The 13,735-nt window shown below is 38.9% G+C and overlaps 1 protein-coding gene across 1 annotated transcript in view; it reads right to left on the minus strand.

The window, feature by feature from the left end:
• The window catches only part of Cmya5 (cardiomyopathy associated 5), a 95,348-nt gene extending 83,642 nt beyond the window's left edge, over positions 1-11,706 (minus strand). The window contains exon 1 of the mRNA XM_027927793.2: positions 11,558-11,706. Coding sequence (XP_027783594.2) covers positions 11,558-11,706 — 149 coding nt within the window. The remainder of the gene's footprint in view (positions 1-11,557) is intronic.
• Between the last annotated feature and the right edge of the window lie 2,029 nt (positions 11,707-13,735).

A 13,735-nucleotide genomic window follows, 5' to 3' on the forward strand; every position in this document is an offset into this window, starting at 1 on the left:
AATGTTAAGGCCCTGATTTTCTGATGCCAAAAGTCTCCTCTCTGCTTTGGTCCCCTGGTCATAGTGGCTACATTGTCCTTTAACTCTCTGCCAACTTAGGTGGGGAACTCCACTAAAATTTTCTTCCAAAAGGTCCAATATGTAAACTCCACTAAAATTTTTTTTCCAAAAGGTCAAGTATATATATGAAAAGGAATCCTAATTCTATCAGACAATCAATTTAACCACATACTTGGCTATCAGGCAATTGTAGCATCAACACTGCTAACTTTTTATGTTACCCTCCCCCTTTGTATCTTGGTTTGTTTAAGAAATCAAGGAAATAAAAATGTCAGTTCCTCTGGAAGTTTTCTATCAGGGACCTGCAGGAAGCAACTTTCTGGGAGATATCCTAGGAGATATCCTATGAGCAAGAAAGACTGAGGCCCAAGTTCATGCCCAGCCTGCCCTGTGTACCCACTCACTCCTCCCCTAAGCACCCATTTTCCCTTTCTAGTGCCCTCTTCCCCCATGAGAGCACCCTACCTCTTATATGTGGAAGAATTTGTTCAAAAATAAACACAATCTAGAAGAGAAAGATTTAAACTATTAATTCTCTTAGAGGTGTTTGTATTTCTGTAAGTTATTAATTTCTTCCTATTGAGTTTCGTTTTACCAAATTCAATGACCACTTCTCAATTCTCTTAAGATGTTGAGGACCAGACAACAAAGTAATTTGTTAGGAGGGTGTAACATGAACAATGTTAACCAGAGGGAAGGAGATGAGATTGGGGATGAAATGTCATCATGAAATCCAACAACTTGTTCACTTAACAATCATGTCCCCCCACCCCCAGGAACATTTTACCACTTAGCTACTTTCAGTAATTTGTCTAGAGTTTCACTAAATTGCTGAGACTAACCTTCAACTTGCAGTCCTCCTGCCTCAGCTTCCCAAGTCATTGGGATTGCAGGTGATTGCTAGTGTGCCCAGTTCAGTGAGCATTTCTGAGGAACCTGCTATGTACCTGCTATATTCTAGTTGCAGACAGAGAAGAAAGGCAGGCTGCTGCCCTTAGGGAGCTTACATTCTAGTGGTAGCAATAGACAATTAAAATAAGTCCAAAATAACATTTCAGATAGTGATAGGAGCTATGAAAGGCAACGTGAAACAGTGACTACTGTGAAAGGCATAAAGGGAGTGAACTCAGCCTGTTAGGCAGGGGGTTGAGGAGAGCTTCTTGAAGAAAGTGGCATGTGCACTGAACCTCAATAGTGGGTTTGGGGAAGCAGCATTCCATGGAGGGAAAAAAGCAAGTGCAAACACCTGGATGCAGAAACAGGCTTAGCCTGCTGGAGGTTCAGCAAGCAGCCAGCCTGGCTGGAGTGTTGTAAACATGGCCCAGTGGCATGAAATGAGCCTCAGGAGGTCAGCAGGGGCCAGGTCAGGGAGGGTCCTGAAAACCCTGGTAAAGGCACAGAGGGGAAGCCTCTTGCCCCACTCTGCAAAGCCAGGAAGTGGCACAGTCGGAATGGTAATCCAGGTCTTCTCCATCCTACCAGGCATTTTAAAAATGCAATATAATCTGTTTTATGACCCCAAGTGGTACTGAATGAAGAGAGCATTTAGTGACACCCTTGGAGATCCCAAAACTCTAAGAAGAATAAAGACCAGGTCTCATTTTTCTCATGTCCCCTTGAAGAAAAAAAAAAGATTTGAAAAATTCAAAGTTCATCATCCAAAGACCAACACAAAATCTGTCTTTTAAATAGAATATCACAATTTCATAGATATGGTAAATAAATACCTATTGAATGCTTATCACATAACTCCATATAGTATGAAGAGAAGTTATTTTGGTGTTGCTATCTTTGACCTTATGAAAATGCAATCACACCAGATTGCCTAATGTCTATTTTTAAACATAAGATCTACTCTCTTTATTACACATTAGGAAACTTAATATAGCTAAGGTGCTGATCAGGATTAACTATTATGTAGATTTTCAGGATCTTCTTAAGCGTTTTCTTTTAAAAACGTTTGAAGTAAATGAAAAAAAAATTAAATAATAAAATTATGCTCAAATGCTCAAATAAAAGGAGTAAATCAGTTAAGAACAGATGTCTGTTCAATGTATAAAGTATATATTTATTGTGTATATATATCTACATACATGTGTACATATAGAGAGAGTGAGAGAAAGAGAGATATAAAATCTCAAGATAAGCACTGAACTCATGAAGAGTTCCAGCACTGGAATTAGGGATAGGACACTCACTATCTGAAATTATGTAAATCACTCATTATTGCTAACACTCCATTTTCTTTTCCCTAAAATTAAAATGAAAACAATGCATATACCATGGAGCTCTGGTTCAAATAACTCAAAATAACAAGCTGCAGTTCTTAGAATAGATTAGGTTTCCTTGAGTCAGTATTGGCCTCTCTTCCCTGCTGTGAGCCTTGTCACTCATCAGAAACACAGGAGAGTTGGGGACACCTAAGTGCCCTAGAAGGGTAAGTGTCATCAGCAGCCAGGCTCCAAGAGAGGCTGAGAAAAAACTCCCAGGGGAAGGAGCAGGAGGCCTTAGCTCTTTGGGACCAATTCATTTTGCCAGTGTATTAGCTTCTACTAATGACTTGTGAAATTGTTTAATGTTGACCCTCCTCAGAAGCTAAACTGGAAAGAGTTAGAACTTGACCTGTTTGATTCCCTCTATGTTTACATTGCCTGGCACACAGTAAGCACAAGGTAAAAATCTGGTGAGTGAATAAGGCTCATTTCCTATTGTAGATACATTTCTGAAAAGGGAGGGAATTAATTTTATTTACCAATCAACAATTTTAAGTGTCCTAGTGAAATCAGCCATTAAGAAGGAATTTGTGGTGAATGTAAATGTTTTAAAATGTGTTAAATTGACAAACATTGTATGTATTTATGTTCTACAACAGTGAATGTAAATTTCTGTCTAGCATGTGGATTATTCTTAAAGAAAACATAGCTAAATGACAAAAACATAGTAACAGCTTCATGAGAGGGCTTTGAGCATTTACAGTTTAGTAGACTGAATAGTAGCATCAATTAATCTTCTCACACATCTTGGATTTTATCAGATTAGAATGTGGAATTTTGGAACTGAATCCACTCTGGTTGCCTTGAGAGAGGACTTTTGTCTGGGCAAAGGGAAAGCCCAGTTTTATCCTCCCATCTATGATCTGGCTCAAGGATGAGTCTAGGGGTGACTTTCCCACAAGTAATAGAAGGTAGGAACAATCACTGCAGACATCATAATTGAACAATCCTTCAGTACTTATCACTGTCCCCTCCAAGCTAGTGTGTTTCAGACTCACCAGGCATTGTCAATCCTTGGTAAACGAATGGCCAATGACCAGCAAAATCCTACCTGATCCAAGTTCAGCATCCCAACTAAATCTGCTTCTTGAAAAAGTCTGGAACCCTTGATATTCACTCACTCATTCATTCACACCATTCATTTATTCAGCCAATAAATATTCTCAACTCTGGTGAATCCTCAATTATTCTGGATAATGAAAAGAAAGCTTAGAGCAGCAATTAGCAGCACAAGAGCTGAAACCAGAAATTTAAAGGAATGTCTACCATATATTATTCCTGGAATACCTTTCTTCTCAGCTTCAGTGTCACTCTACAAAGCCTTTCTAAATCTCATTTTAGAAAAAAAAATTTTTTCCTGTTCCTTGGTTAATATCCTTAGTGTCATAAATGACTATTTATTGCAGTTAATTGCTTCCCCTTACCAGAATGAGCTCCTTAAGAGAAGCAACTGTGCCATCCAATCATCTTTCTGTCTCTAGTATCTAGCATAGGGCCTGGTATACAGAAATCATTACCGATGGAGCAGTTCTATGAATTTCAATGAAGTTACTAGATTTCTAGGTATTATCGGACCTGAATTGTCCAGTATGGTAGCCACTAGCACATGTGGCCATGGAGCCCTTGAAATGTGTTTAGGTAGGGTATATTCAAGATGTGCGATATGTGTAAAATATACAAGAAATTTCAAAATTGTAGCAGAAGAAAGAAAAATGAAATTATGTCATTTGCTGGTAAATGGATGGAATTGAACATCATGCTAAGTGAAGTAAGCCAGACTAAGAAAGTTGAGGGTTAAACGTTTCCTTTCATATGCAGAAGCTAGAGAAAAATAAGAATATTTTAAAAGGGGGATTTCATGAAAATATAAGAGAGAACTTAAAGTTAAGTGAAGGAAGGAGACTGAGGGGGCGGGAGGAGGGATGGGAATGGGAAGAAACTATGGAATGAAATTAACCAAATTATGCTATGTGCATGTATGAATACATCACAATGAATTCTACTTTTATATACAACTATAATGCACCAATCAAAAAAGCAATAAACAGAAGGAAGACCAGTAGAGAGAAGAAGGGGATGGAGGAGGGAGGACAAGGGGAAAAGGGGAAGTGCTGGGTATCGAAATTTAGTAGGTTATGTTATATGCCTTTGTGGATATGTCAAAATGAACCCCACTGTTATGTATAACCACACCACACTAATAAAAACATAAATAATATTTAGTACAAGATAATGTAAAATACCTCATTAATAATTTTTATATTGATTTTATGTTGAAATGATAGAACTTTCGCTACTGAGTTAAATAAAATACATTGTTAAAATTAATGTTATCTATTTCTTTTTACATTTTTAATGTGGCTACTAAAAATTTTTAATTATATATATGGTCAGCATTATATTTCTTTTTTTAAAATTAATTAATTAGAATTATATTTCTATTGGATAGTGGCGGATTAAGCCAAAGATTATTTTCATGTATAAATCACATTCAAGTCTCTTATACCTGATACTCTAAGTTTTCCTCATAGGAAGGGGAATTTGGTTATAATGTCTGAATGGACCCAAGGCTTTCATCAAGCCTGTGTTCAGAATAGCCAAAGAATATAAGCCACTTTTTAAAAAAATATTTATTTTTTAGTTGTAGTTGGATACAATACCTTTATTTTATTTTTTAAATTTTACTTTTTAAAAGTTTTACTTTATTTTATTTTATTTTACTTTAAAAAATTTTTTATCAGTCAGTATATCCTGCACTTTAGTGTTTTGCTGTTTTAAAGAAAAATAATAATTCCAACTCTTGCTATATATCTCTATGTTGAGTCAAAGTCTTACCAAGGGCATGTAATATGCATGCAGCCAACACTTAAATAGCTCTTCAATTTCTGGCTCTAAGTGCCTCTGCTTTATCCTATCTCCTCCCTCAGCTTCTGGCATCCTGAGCAGTCAGCCTGCCCTCCCATTCCCAGCTCTTTCCACTGACCTCAGAAGAAGGCAGGCTCAAATAACACACTTGTCAAAACACCTAGGCAAGCACATCAGTGATAGACACTATATAAATAGATATATGGAAACAGAATGCTCCGTACTGATAACGAAAACCACTTATGAACTCCCTTCACCTTCCAAAAGATTTGTTTCCTGTAATAACTAGTTAAATGTGAATTCCACCAATAATTTTAATTCTATCAGCTTAGACAGACATTTTATATAGGCACTGGCTGAGCCACATGAAGGTGATTTTAAGTGTTGGGTACTGCTGTGGCAAAAATTCCCTATGCTTAAGTAGAGAAATCAAATGATTAACAGAGATTGATCCAAAACAAAAATGATAAAGTTTCTAGGTGATCCTTTGGAAAGACTGAAGAGTTGGGCTTCATTGGTCCTCACTCAGAAAAACAAAATGAACAACAAATTTCACAAAAACTCCAAGTGCTATTTATATATCTCTCTCCACAAAGAGACCATGAATTTGAAACATTTAGCACAGCATTGGCACATATTTAATAAATATTAATTGAATGAAAATATTAATTTTATTTGCCAGTGTTTATTATGTAAAGCAATACTGCCATTATCACTACTTTTTTATTGTTGTTTTGTTTTGAATTTTGAGTGGTATATAGACGTAAAATGGCTTTCCAATTTTACTTAATAAAATTTCAAGTCCTCACTATGGCCTACAAAGCCCCACATGATCTGCAACCCAGCTATCTCTTAAACTCACCTCTGAACAATCTCCTACTTGCTCACTCTGCTCCAACAACTTGACCTTGTGCTCTTTAAGTAGAGTCACACATTCCTACCTCAGTGCCTTTGTACCTGCTTTTCCCTTTGCCTGGACCACCCATTCTTTCAGTCTTTGCTCAGATGTCATCTCATGAGGGAGGCTTTCCTCACCACCCTGTCCAGAACAGCATAACCATTTATCCTCTGTATTTTCCTCATATAACTTATGGCTACCCAATGTATTCTATATTGATTCATTGTTTGTCTTTCCAGACTGGGAAGTTGAAACGTTTCAGGAGGGCAGGGACTTTGTCCAAAATGTTCGCCATTGTCTTCCTTGGGCATAGGAATTACCTGGCACATCAAAAGAGTTTAATAAATATCTATTGAATTAATAAATTAACCAACATTAGATTGGAGTCCAAACTTGAGGTCTAGTCCTAATCCTACTATTAAAAAGCTGTATGACTTTGAAAAAAAATGTCTCTTGACAATGTTTTGAATCTGTAAAAGAATAGATATTTCTAAAGCCTCTCCTGGCTCTAGAATCCTGTAGATTTTATATATCCACTTTTTACAAATGATCTTATATGAAGGTTTAGCAACACAAAAAAATCTTTTTCTATATCCACAAACTACAAGCCCTCTGGGGCACATTATTGATTCAAAACCCTTTTCCAGTGATGAAGCCTTCTCAAATCTTCCAGGTATTATACATTCCAGGACTTTCTCCCTACTTTGAGGTGCTTCATATAGACCTTCTCCTCCTTCAATCTCTCTAACAGTTAATGGCATAATTGTGTTTTTCTATTTCTCTAGTTAGAAATGTGAACACCTTGAATCTGGTTATGGATTCTTAGTAATTTTTGTATCTCCAGCACCTTGCATAGTCTATGGCACCCTATGAATGTTTAGTGAATGTTACAGATAAGCCAAAGTGGAATGTCATATTGGAAAACTCATATTGGAAAAGGATACCATTACCCACCCCTCATTGATGAATAGCAGGCAGAAGGTAGAGCTTTGCTGCCAATAATGATTCATCTGAAGGAATATAAGAAATTAAAATTTACTAAGAACCTACCAAGTCAAGTAAGCCTACATATATGCACATAGTTTTTTTCATCCTTTTGACAACCTTATGAATTAGGGATTATTGCTATCATTTTATGAATGAGAAAATTGGGTTCAAAGGGGACAGATTTGTCCATGAAAGAACAGCAATAGGAGGATTGGGGATGTGGCTCAGTGGTAGAGCACTTGCCTAAGATGCACGAAGCACTGGGTTCTATTCCCAACACTGCAAAAATAAATAAATAAAAATAAAAGAATAATTAATATGATTTACACACAGCCCTTTGAATGCCATATATCATATTCACATGACTGAGTGATATATCATAAGGATAATTTTCTAATCCAGTATAAGTACTGGTCTGTGTAATGATGTGTTTTCTGCATTATCAATTACATTTTTATAATTAGAAGGGGTGGTTCCTTGATTCAGAAAGGTAGCTATAGATAAATCTACATATGATACCTGGAAGGGTAAAGAAAAGGTTTACAAGCAGAGTGGTTTTTGTCTTTATATTAACATAATATATTACACATAACAAAATATACTACATATATATTGATGAATAGCAGGCAGAAGGTAGAGCTTTATATACTAAAAAGCTCATTGTAGAAAAACCAAAAAGTTCAGATAAATATAAAGAAAATATTCTTTTAAAAAATATTTTTAGCTTTATATGAACACAATACCTTTATTTTATTTATTTATTAATATTTATGTGGTGCTGAGGATCGAACCTAGTGTCTCACATGTGAGCTCGACCACTGAGCTATCACCCAAGCCCCTAAGGAAAATATTCTAACAACCATATATAAACATTTTTTAACCTTAAAATAAAACCTTTACTAACTTCAACTTAACCTTTCTTAACCTTGTTAATATTTTAAGCCTTTTTCCAGTATATCTTTTTTTTTTTTTTTTTTTTTTTTTGAGGAGGATGGTAACCAGGGATTGAAGCAGGAGTACTGTTAACCACTGAGTCACATCCATAGTCCATTCTTTCTATTATTTATTTTGAGGCAGGGTCTCACTAGGTTGCTTAGGGCCTCACTCGGTTGCTGAGTCTGGCTTTTAACTCTGATCTTCCTGCCTCAGCCTCCCAAGTCACTAGGATTATAGGCTGCACCACTACACCCAGCATGTGTTTTAAATTATTATTATTATTACTATTATTATTATTATTACTATTGGTACTAGGGATTGAACCCAGGGGCACTTTACCACTGAGCTACATTCCCAACCCTTTTTTTATTTTTTGAGACAAAGTTTCAATAAATTGCCGAGGCTGGTGTAAAACTTGCAATCCTCCTGCCTCATCCTCCCAAGTCATCCAGTATATCTTTTACTCAATATAAGCATTTTCCATATTAGAATTTTCACAAATAGCATTTTGATAATGGCTTAGTAATATTATATCAAATAGATACAAAAACCATTTTGTTACTATTACTTAGATTGTTTTCATTTCTAACTTTTATGTGCCTTTTTTTTTTTTTTTTTTTTTTTGGTATCAGGGATTGAACCAAGGGGTAAATAACCACTGAGCCACATCCCAGTCCTTTTTAATATTTTATTTAGGGCCTTGCTAAGTTGCTGAGGCTGGCTTTGAACTCAAGATCCTCCTATCTCAGACTCCTGAGCCACTGGGATTACAAGCATGTGCCACCATGCCTAGCCTTATGTGCTTCTGAATTAAAAAAATAAATAAATAAGTTTGTAATTGCAGCTTCAAAGATTGGTTCTGACCTCTGAGAAAATGTAAACAATCTTTCTATTCAAAAAGAGGGGAAAACACCCCTCTAGTAAACAGAGATGAGTCCTTTCTTTTTCCTTTTTTTCCTTACCTTTCAAAGTAAGTTTCAACTATAATAAAGAAAGGTCTCTCCTCACAAAAAAAGCGGGGGAGGGTGACAGTCTACTGGCCTGGAATACACAAGCCTAGGCTCACATTGTAATTCTGACATTTTCTTGCTTTATATCCTCAGCAAATTACACAAAGCTTGTTTCCTCGTCTGTAACAGGACAATCACTTCCTAGTGTTGTTAGAAGGATTTACTGAGACAACATATGAAAACACAGCACTAGGCCTGCCACAGAGTGAGCAAGGCCCTCTTTCAATTGTAAACTTCTGTGCAAGAGTCAAAAGGAAAGAAGTGGAAATGATGATACATAATTCTCACTTCCATCTATTAGAGAATATTCCTAGTACCAAAAGACCAGAGGACTTTAGGACATATTTACAAATACATGACACACCAAAGTGGTTTGGTTCCTGACAACACTCTGTGGCAGGTGTGATCTGGAGACTCCCAGTTCCAATAGTCGCTCCCCACTGACCTCTTAGTCTAGCTATAGATACAGTTACCATCTCCTTTCCCATTGCCCCCACCCCAGTCCAAACCTTAGATATCACCTTTCCTTCTGTGACTATCTCCCTAATTCAAACCCTCCTAAAACCCATAACTTCCAACCTGCCTGTCACACTGATTTTCTGTCTATTCTCCTAAATCTTGTTCATGTTTACTGACTCCTTATTACCCGTATCATCGAATTAGCAACCAAAACTTTGATGTTTTTAAGGCCACTATAACCATCTATCTTATTCCTTCATGTTCTATCTATCCTATTTGTTTCTCGCTGTTGTTTTTGTTTTTGTTTTTGTTTTGTTTTGTTTTGGTGTTTGCCTTACCTGACCAGCTATATAATGAGAGCAGGCCTATGTTTACTGCAGATAAATCCTATCCTTATCTGAAGGTCTTGCCCTTCATCAAAGTGCAATCCAACCTCAAAATGGTGCTTCACATTGCCAGATACTCACATTTTAGTGCAAATAAGTTTTCAAATTCTCTTGGGGTGGGGGTAAATTTTGGTTGGGCAAGGATGAGCATCCCAGGTACCACTAAGGGAAAAATGTTATAAAGGATGGGCTGACATACTTCCCCCTCTCAATATGCCCAGAAATCACTGAACCCTTACTTCCTGTTCCTTTTATCATGGGTGCCTTCTCCTCCACTGTTTCTTTCTTTCTTACTTTTTTTTTAAAGAGAGAGAATTTTTTTTAATATTTATTTTTTAGGGTTTTTTTTTTGGTGGACACAACATCTTTATTTTTATTGTTATGTGGTGCTGAGGATCGAACCCAGCGCCCCGCGCATGCCAGGTGAGCACGCCACCGCTTGAGCCACATCTCCAGCCCCTCCACTCTTTCTTTAAGCATTTCCTTGTCCATTTTCTAAGGTCCAGTTCATGCCCACAACTTCAAGGCAGCCACTACTCTATCTTCTCTCTTCTAACCTTCCACATTACCCACGGTCTGTCCTCCACTCCATCACTAACTTATTTAGTACAGAGTCTCATACTCCCCATTTTCTCCCTAACTTTCTGCACAATGCTCATGAGCAGAGGTTGTGCCTGCTTCCCATTTGGTAGTTACTTGGGAAACCTGTGACCAATATTCAAGGCTTATCTGACTGACCAGTTGCCCTAATCAATGTCACTCTATGGACTGCTTCTTCAACTTCAGCTCTGCTGGTCTTGGGTTGGGCGGTACTTTATAACTTTGGGTAAAACATACATTCTAAAATGGTACACATCCACCTACTAAGTCTTTCTATTGATATGAACAAATTTAGGAAGAAACACCTTTGCCTGACACTCAGAAAAATACAAAACACCTATGCTTAGAAAACAAATAAAGGCAGAAACAAATCCAAAAAGAGATGATTCCTACTATTCTCATTTTACAGCCTGCATAAAGGTGATTAGGGAGGTCAAAGTGAAGGAAGACCATCTTTTAAATATACTATTAACTGGGTTCTCATTCACTTAAAAGTTGATATTTCTGTCCAGGAGGAATTTAAGAACAGGGATTACTGGAACTCATACTTCTTTTTTCCAAAAAATGTACAGGTCTTTGTACCAAAAGCAAGTCCCCTAATGGCAAGCTGGTCCACTGCTACATACCCAGGAAACACCGTTTATTTAAAAGTATCAGAGCAGCCCTCTCTGCCTTAGCTCCCATCCCCCCTCTTCTCTGGTTCAGGCTTTCAAGATTGTTCCTGTGCCTTGGGACAGATGTAAGCGTTCCTGCACAATTCTGCAATTAGGCAGGACATTAAGTGTATCTCCAAGAATAGACAAGAGCCCCAAGTCACTGGAGCTGGGAGGTGGAGTATAGTGAACTTGGCTGCAGGTGCGCCTGTCATTCCAGATGACAGCGAGGACCTTCACCTTCAAGTTCTTTAAAAGGCAGCACACCCCAAAGTACTTAGCTCCAGGGAAATTAACTCCAGAGGTTTAAAAGGAAAGGAAACAACAAGACAGGAAGAAGCTAGCTGCCCTGCGAAGCACCTGCCTCCCAGTAGCATTTCCAGGCCGGGCGCCCTGTCGACGGCCCCTGTGGAAGAGAAGCTCCCGCTACCTGGCGTCGGGCTCCTCCTCCGACTCCGCTGCAGTCTCATCCTCCTCACCCTCCGACTCCTCCTCAGTCTCCAGCTCCTTGGCTGCCTCCTCCTCCCTATCGGAGCCGAGGAAGCTGTCGGTGGCGTGGTTGCTGTCGCTGCTCGCCATCGCGTCTCTCTGGGCCGGAGTCGGAGCCGCCCGCGCCGCGCCTGGTGTTCTCCCTCTGACTGCGCCTCTGGCCCGGGCCAGTCCCTGCCCCGGCGGGGGCGGCTCGGGTTCCCGGCGCTGGGGGCGGGTAAGCCCCGCGACTTTAAATAGAAGGCGTCAAAAAGTTTCGCCACCACCAAGCTTCAGGGGCCCCGGGCTCAGCCTGTCCTCTTCCCCGCCTGTGTGCCAGCTTCCCCGCGCCCTCCCCCGCCGGTTTTGGCAGATTGCTGGCGGGCTCTTTCGACAACTGGAGAGTCCCCCACGTCAAGGCGCGCGGGCTCCGGTGGCACCTGGGCTTCAAAGGAGGAAAAGCTCTTCAGCCCGATCTCCCTTTCCTTCAGAGCCAAATATTTCGATGAGCCTTTTCTCCCAAACAACAGTCCTTCCTGGGCAGAGAGCTTGCTAGTGTGAGGTACTGTCGAGGGTAATTGCAGAGCTGTGAGGCTCTGGAGAGCTTATGGTTCCACTGCTAGTACAGAGACTCGGAAGAAACAAGACTAGGTCTCTGCCCAATTAGAAAGCTGTTTTGAACCATTGTTCAATATTGGCTCTCTTTACAATTGTGTATTCTTTCTGTGGCCCCTGATTGTTCAGTCAGGTCATTATTTCAACTAATTTTAAACCCACACTAGCTAAAGGCAAAGTTTTGTCTGAAAATAAGTCCAAAGGTCCCCAGACCTCATTGGATCTTGTGAAGCCAGTGCTTAAAATGTCCCCACTACTCAAGGACTAAAGCAGGAGAGCCTCATGCAGATAAAATCCTGACAGCCCACATCTTACCTATTTGGTCTCCTCTTTGGAAGTCAAGGATTCTCAAAATTTATACCACACATACTCTGTCACATGTGAATGTAACAAAAAGTCAATCTGAATGTAGAATAGTGATTACTAGTGGCTAGAAAGGGTGGAGGAAAGGAAGATGGAGTGCGGTGGGATAATGGGTACCAAAACAGTTACATCAAAGTTCCAGTGCTCCACAGCACAGAGGGATGACTGCATTTCACAATAACCCATTACACATTTCACGAATAAGGGACTTGAAGAATAGGGCTGTAATGAGAAGGAAATAAAGATAATAATTACCTTGATTTAATCAACTGTACCCTATAAATATGTACAATTAAAATAATAAATCTCCTTCTGAATTCCTGATTGCACAAAAAATCTATGCCTTATTTAAAACAACACTGAAAATACAATATTAGTAAGGGCAATAAACCAGAGACTACAAATAGGGAATGTAGGACGAAGTATATTCCTGTTTTATTTTCTAATTGGTCTTAAAAATAAAAATCTAGATAAATTTTTTTTAATTGTATGAAATCATTACTCTGTACCTTTACCTACACAATTTCTTCTATCTGAAAAAGTTCTTCCCATCTCTGATTACTGATAATTCAAGATCACCCCTTTTTCTGAAATCCTCAGGTTAAACTCAGTACTCCTTTTATGGGTTCCCATATGAGCTTACATTTCAAGTATTTTGGTATCTTTCCCCCAGTAGAATTTAGACATTTATTACCTATCTTTGTCCCACAATCCCAGCTCAAAAACTGGCAAAGCACCTCGCACGCACACAGAACAAACTTAGAGAATGCTCCCTGAAGAGAACAGGACCAGAGCTGCTGAGTATGCACAACAGGTACAGATATCTTTACAATGCAGAAAGGTATCACTCTTTTTATGAGAATGACTTTATAACTAGAATGGCAAATACTGGGGACGGGGGTAGGGGGTATCGGGGATTGAACTCGGGGGCATTCAACTACTGAGTCACATCCCTAGCCCTATTTTTTTTTTTTTTTTTTGTTTAGAGACAGGGTCTTACTGACTTGCTTAGCGCCTTGCTTTTGCTGGGGCTAGCTTTGAACTAGCAATCCTCCTAACCTCAGCCTCCTGAGCGGTGGGACTACAGGCATGCGCCATAGCGCCAGGCCAAACACTTATTTTTAATCATAGCAGATTCTATTCACAGAATTGTTGAATATGA

The sequence above is a fragment of the Marmota flaviventris genome, chromosome 5, assembly GCF_047511675.1.
Source record: "Marmota flaviventris isolate mMarFla1 chromosome 5, mMarFla1.hap1, whole genome shotgun sequence".
Taxonomy (NCBI): Eukaryota; Metazoa; Chordata; class Mammalia; order Rodentia; family Sciuridae; genus Marmota; species Marmota flaviventris.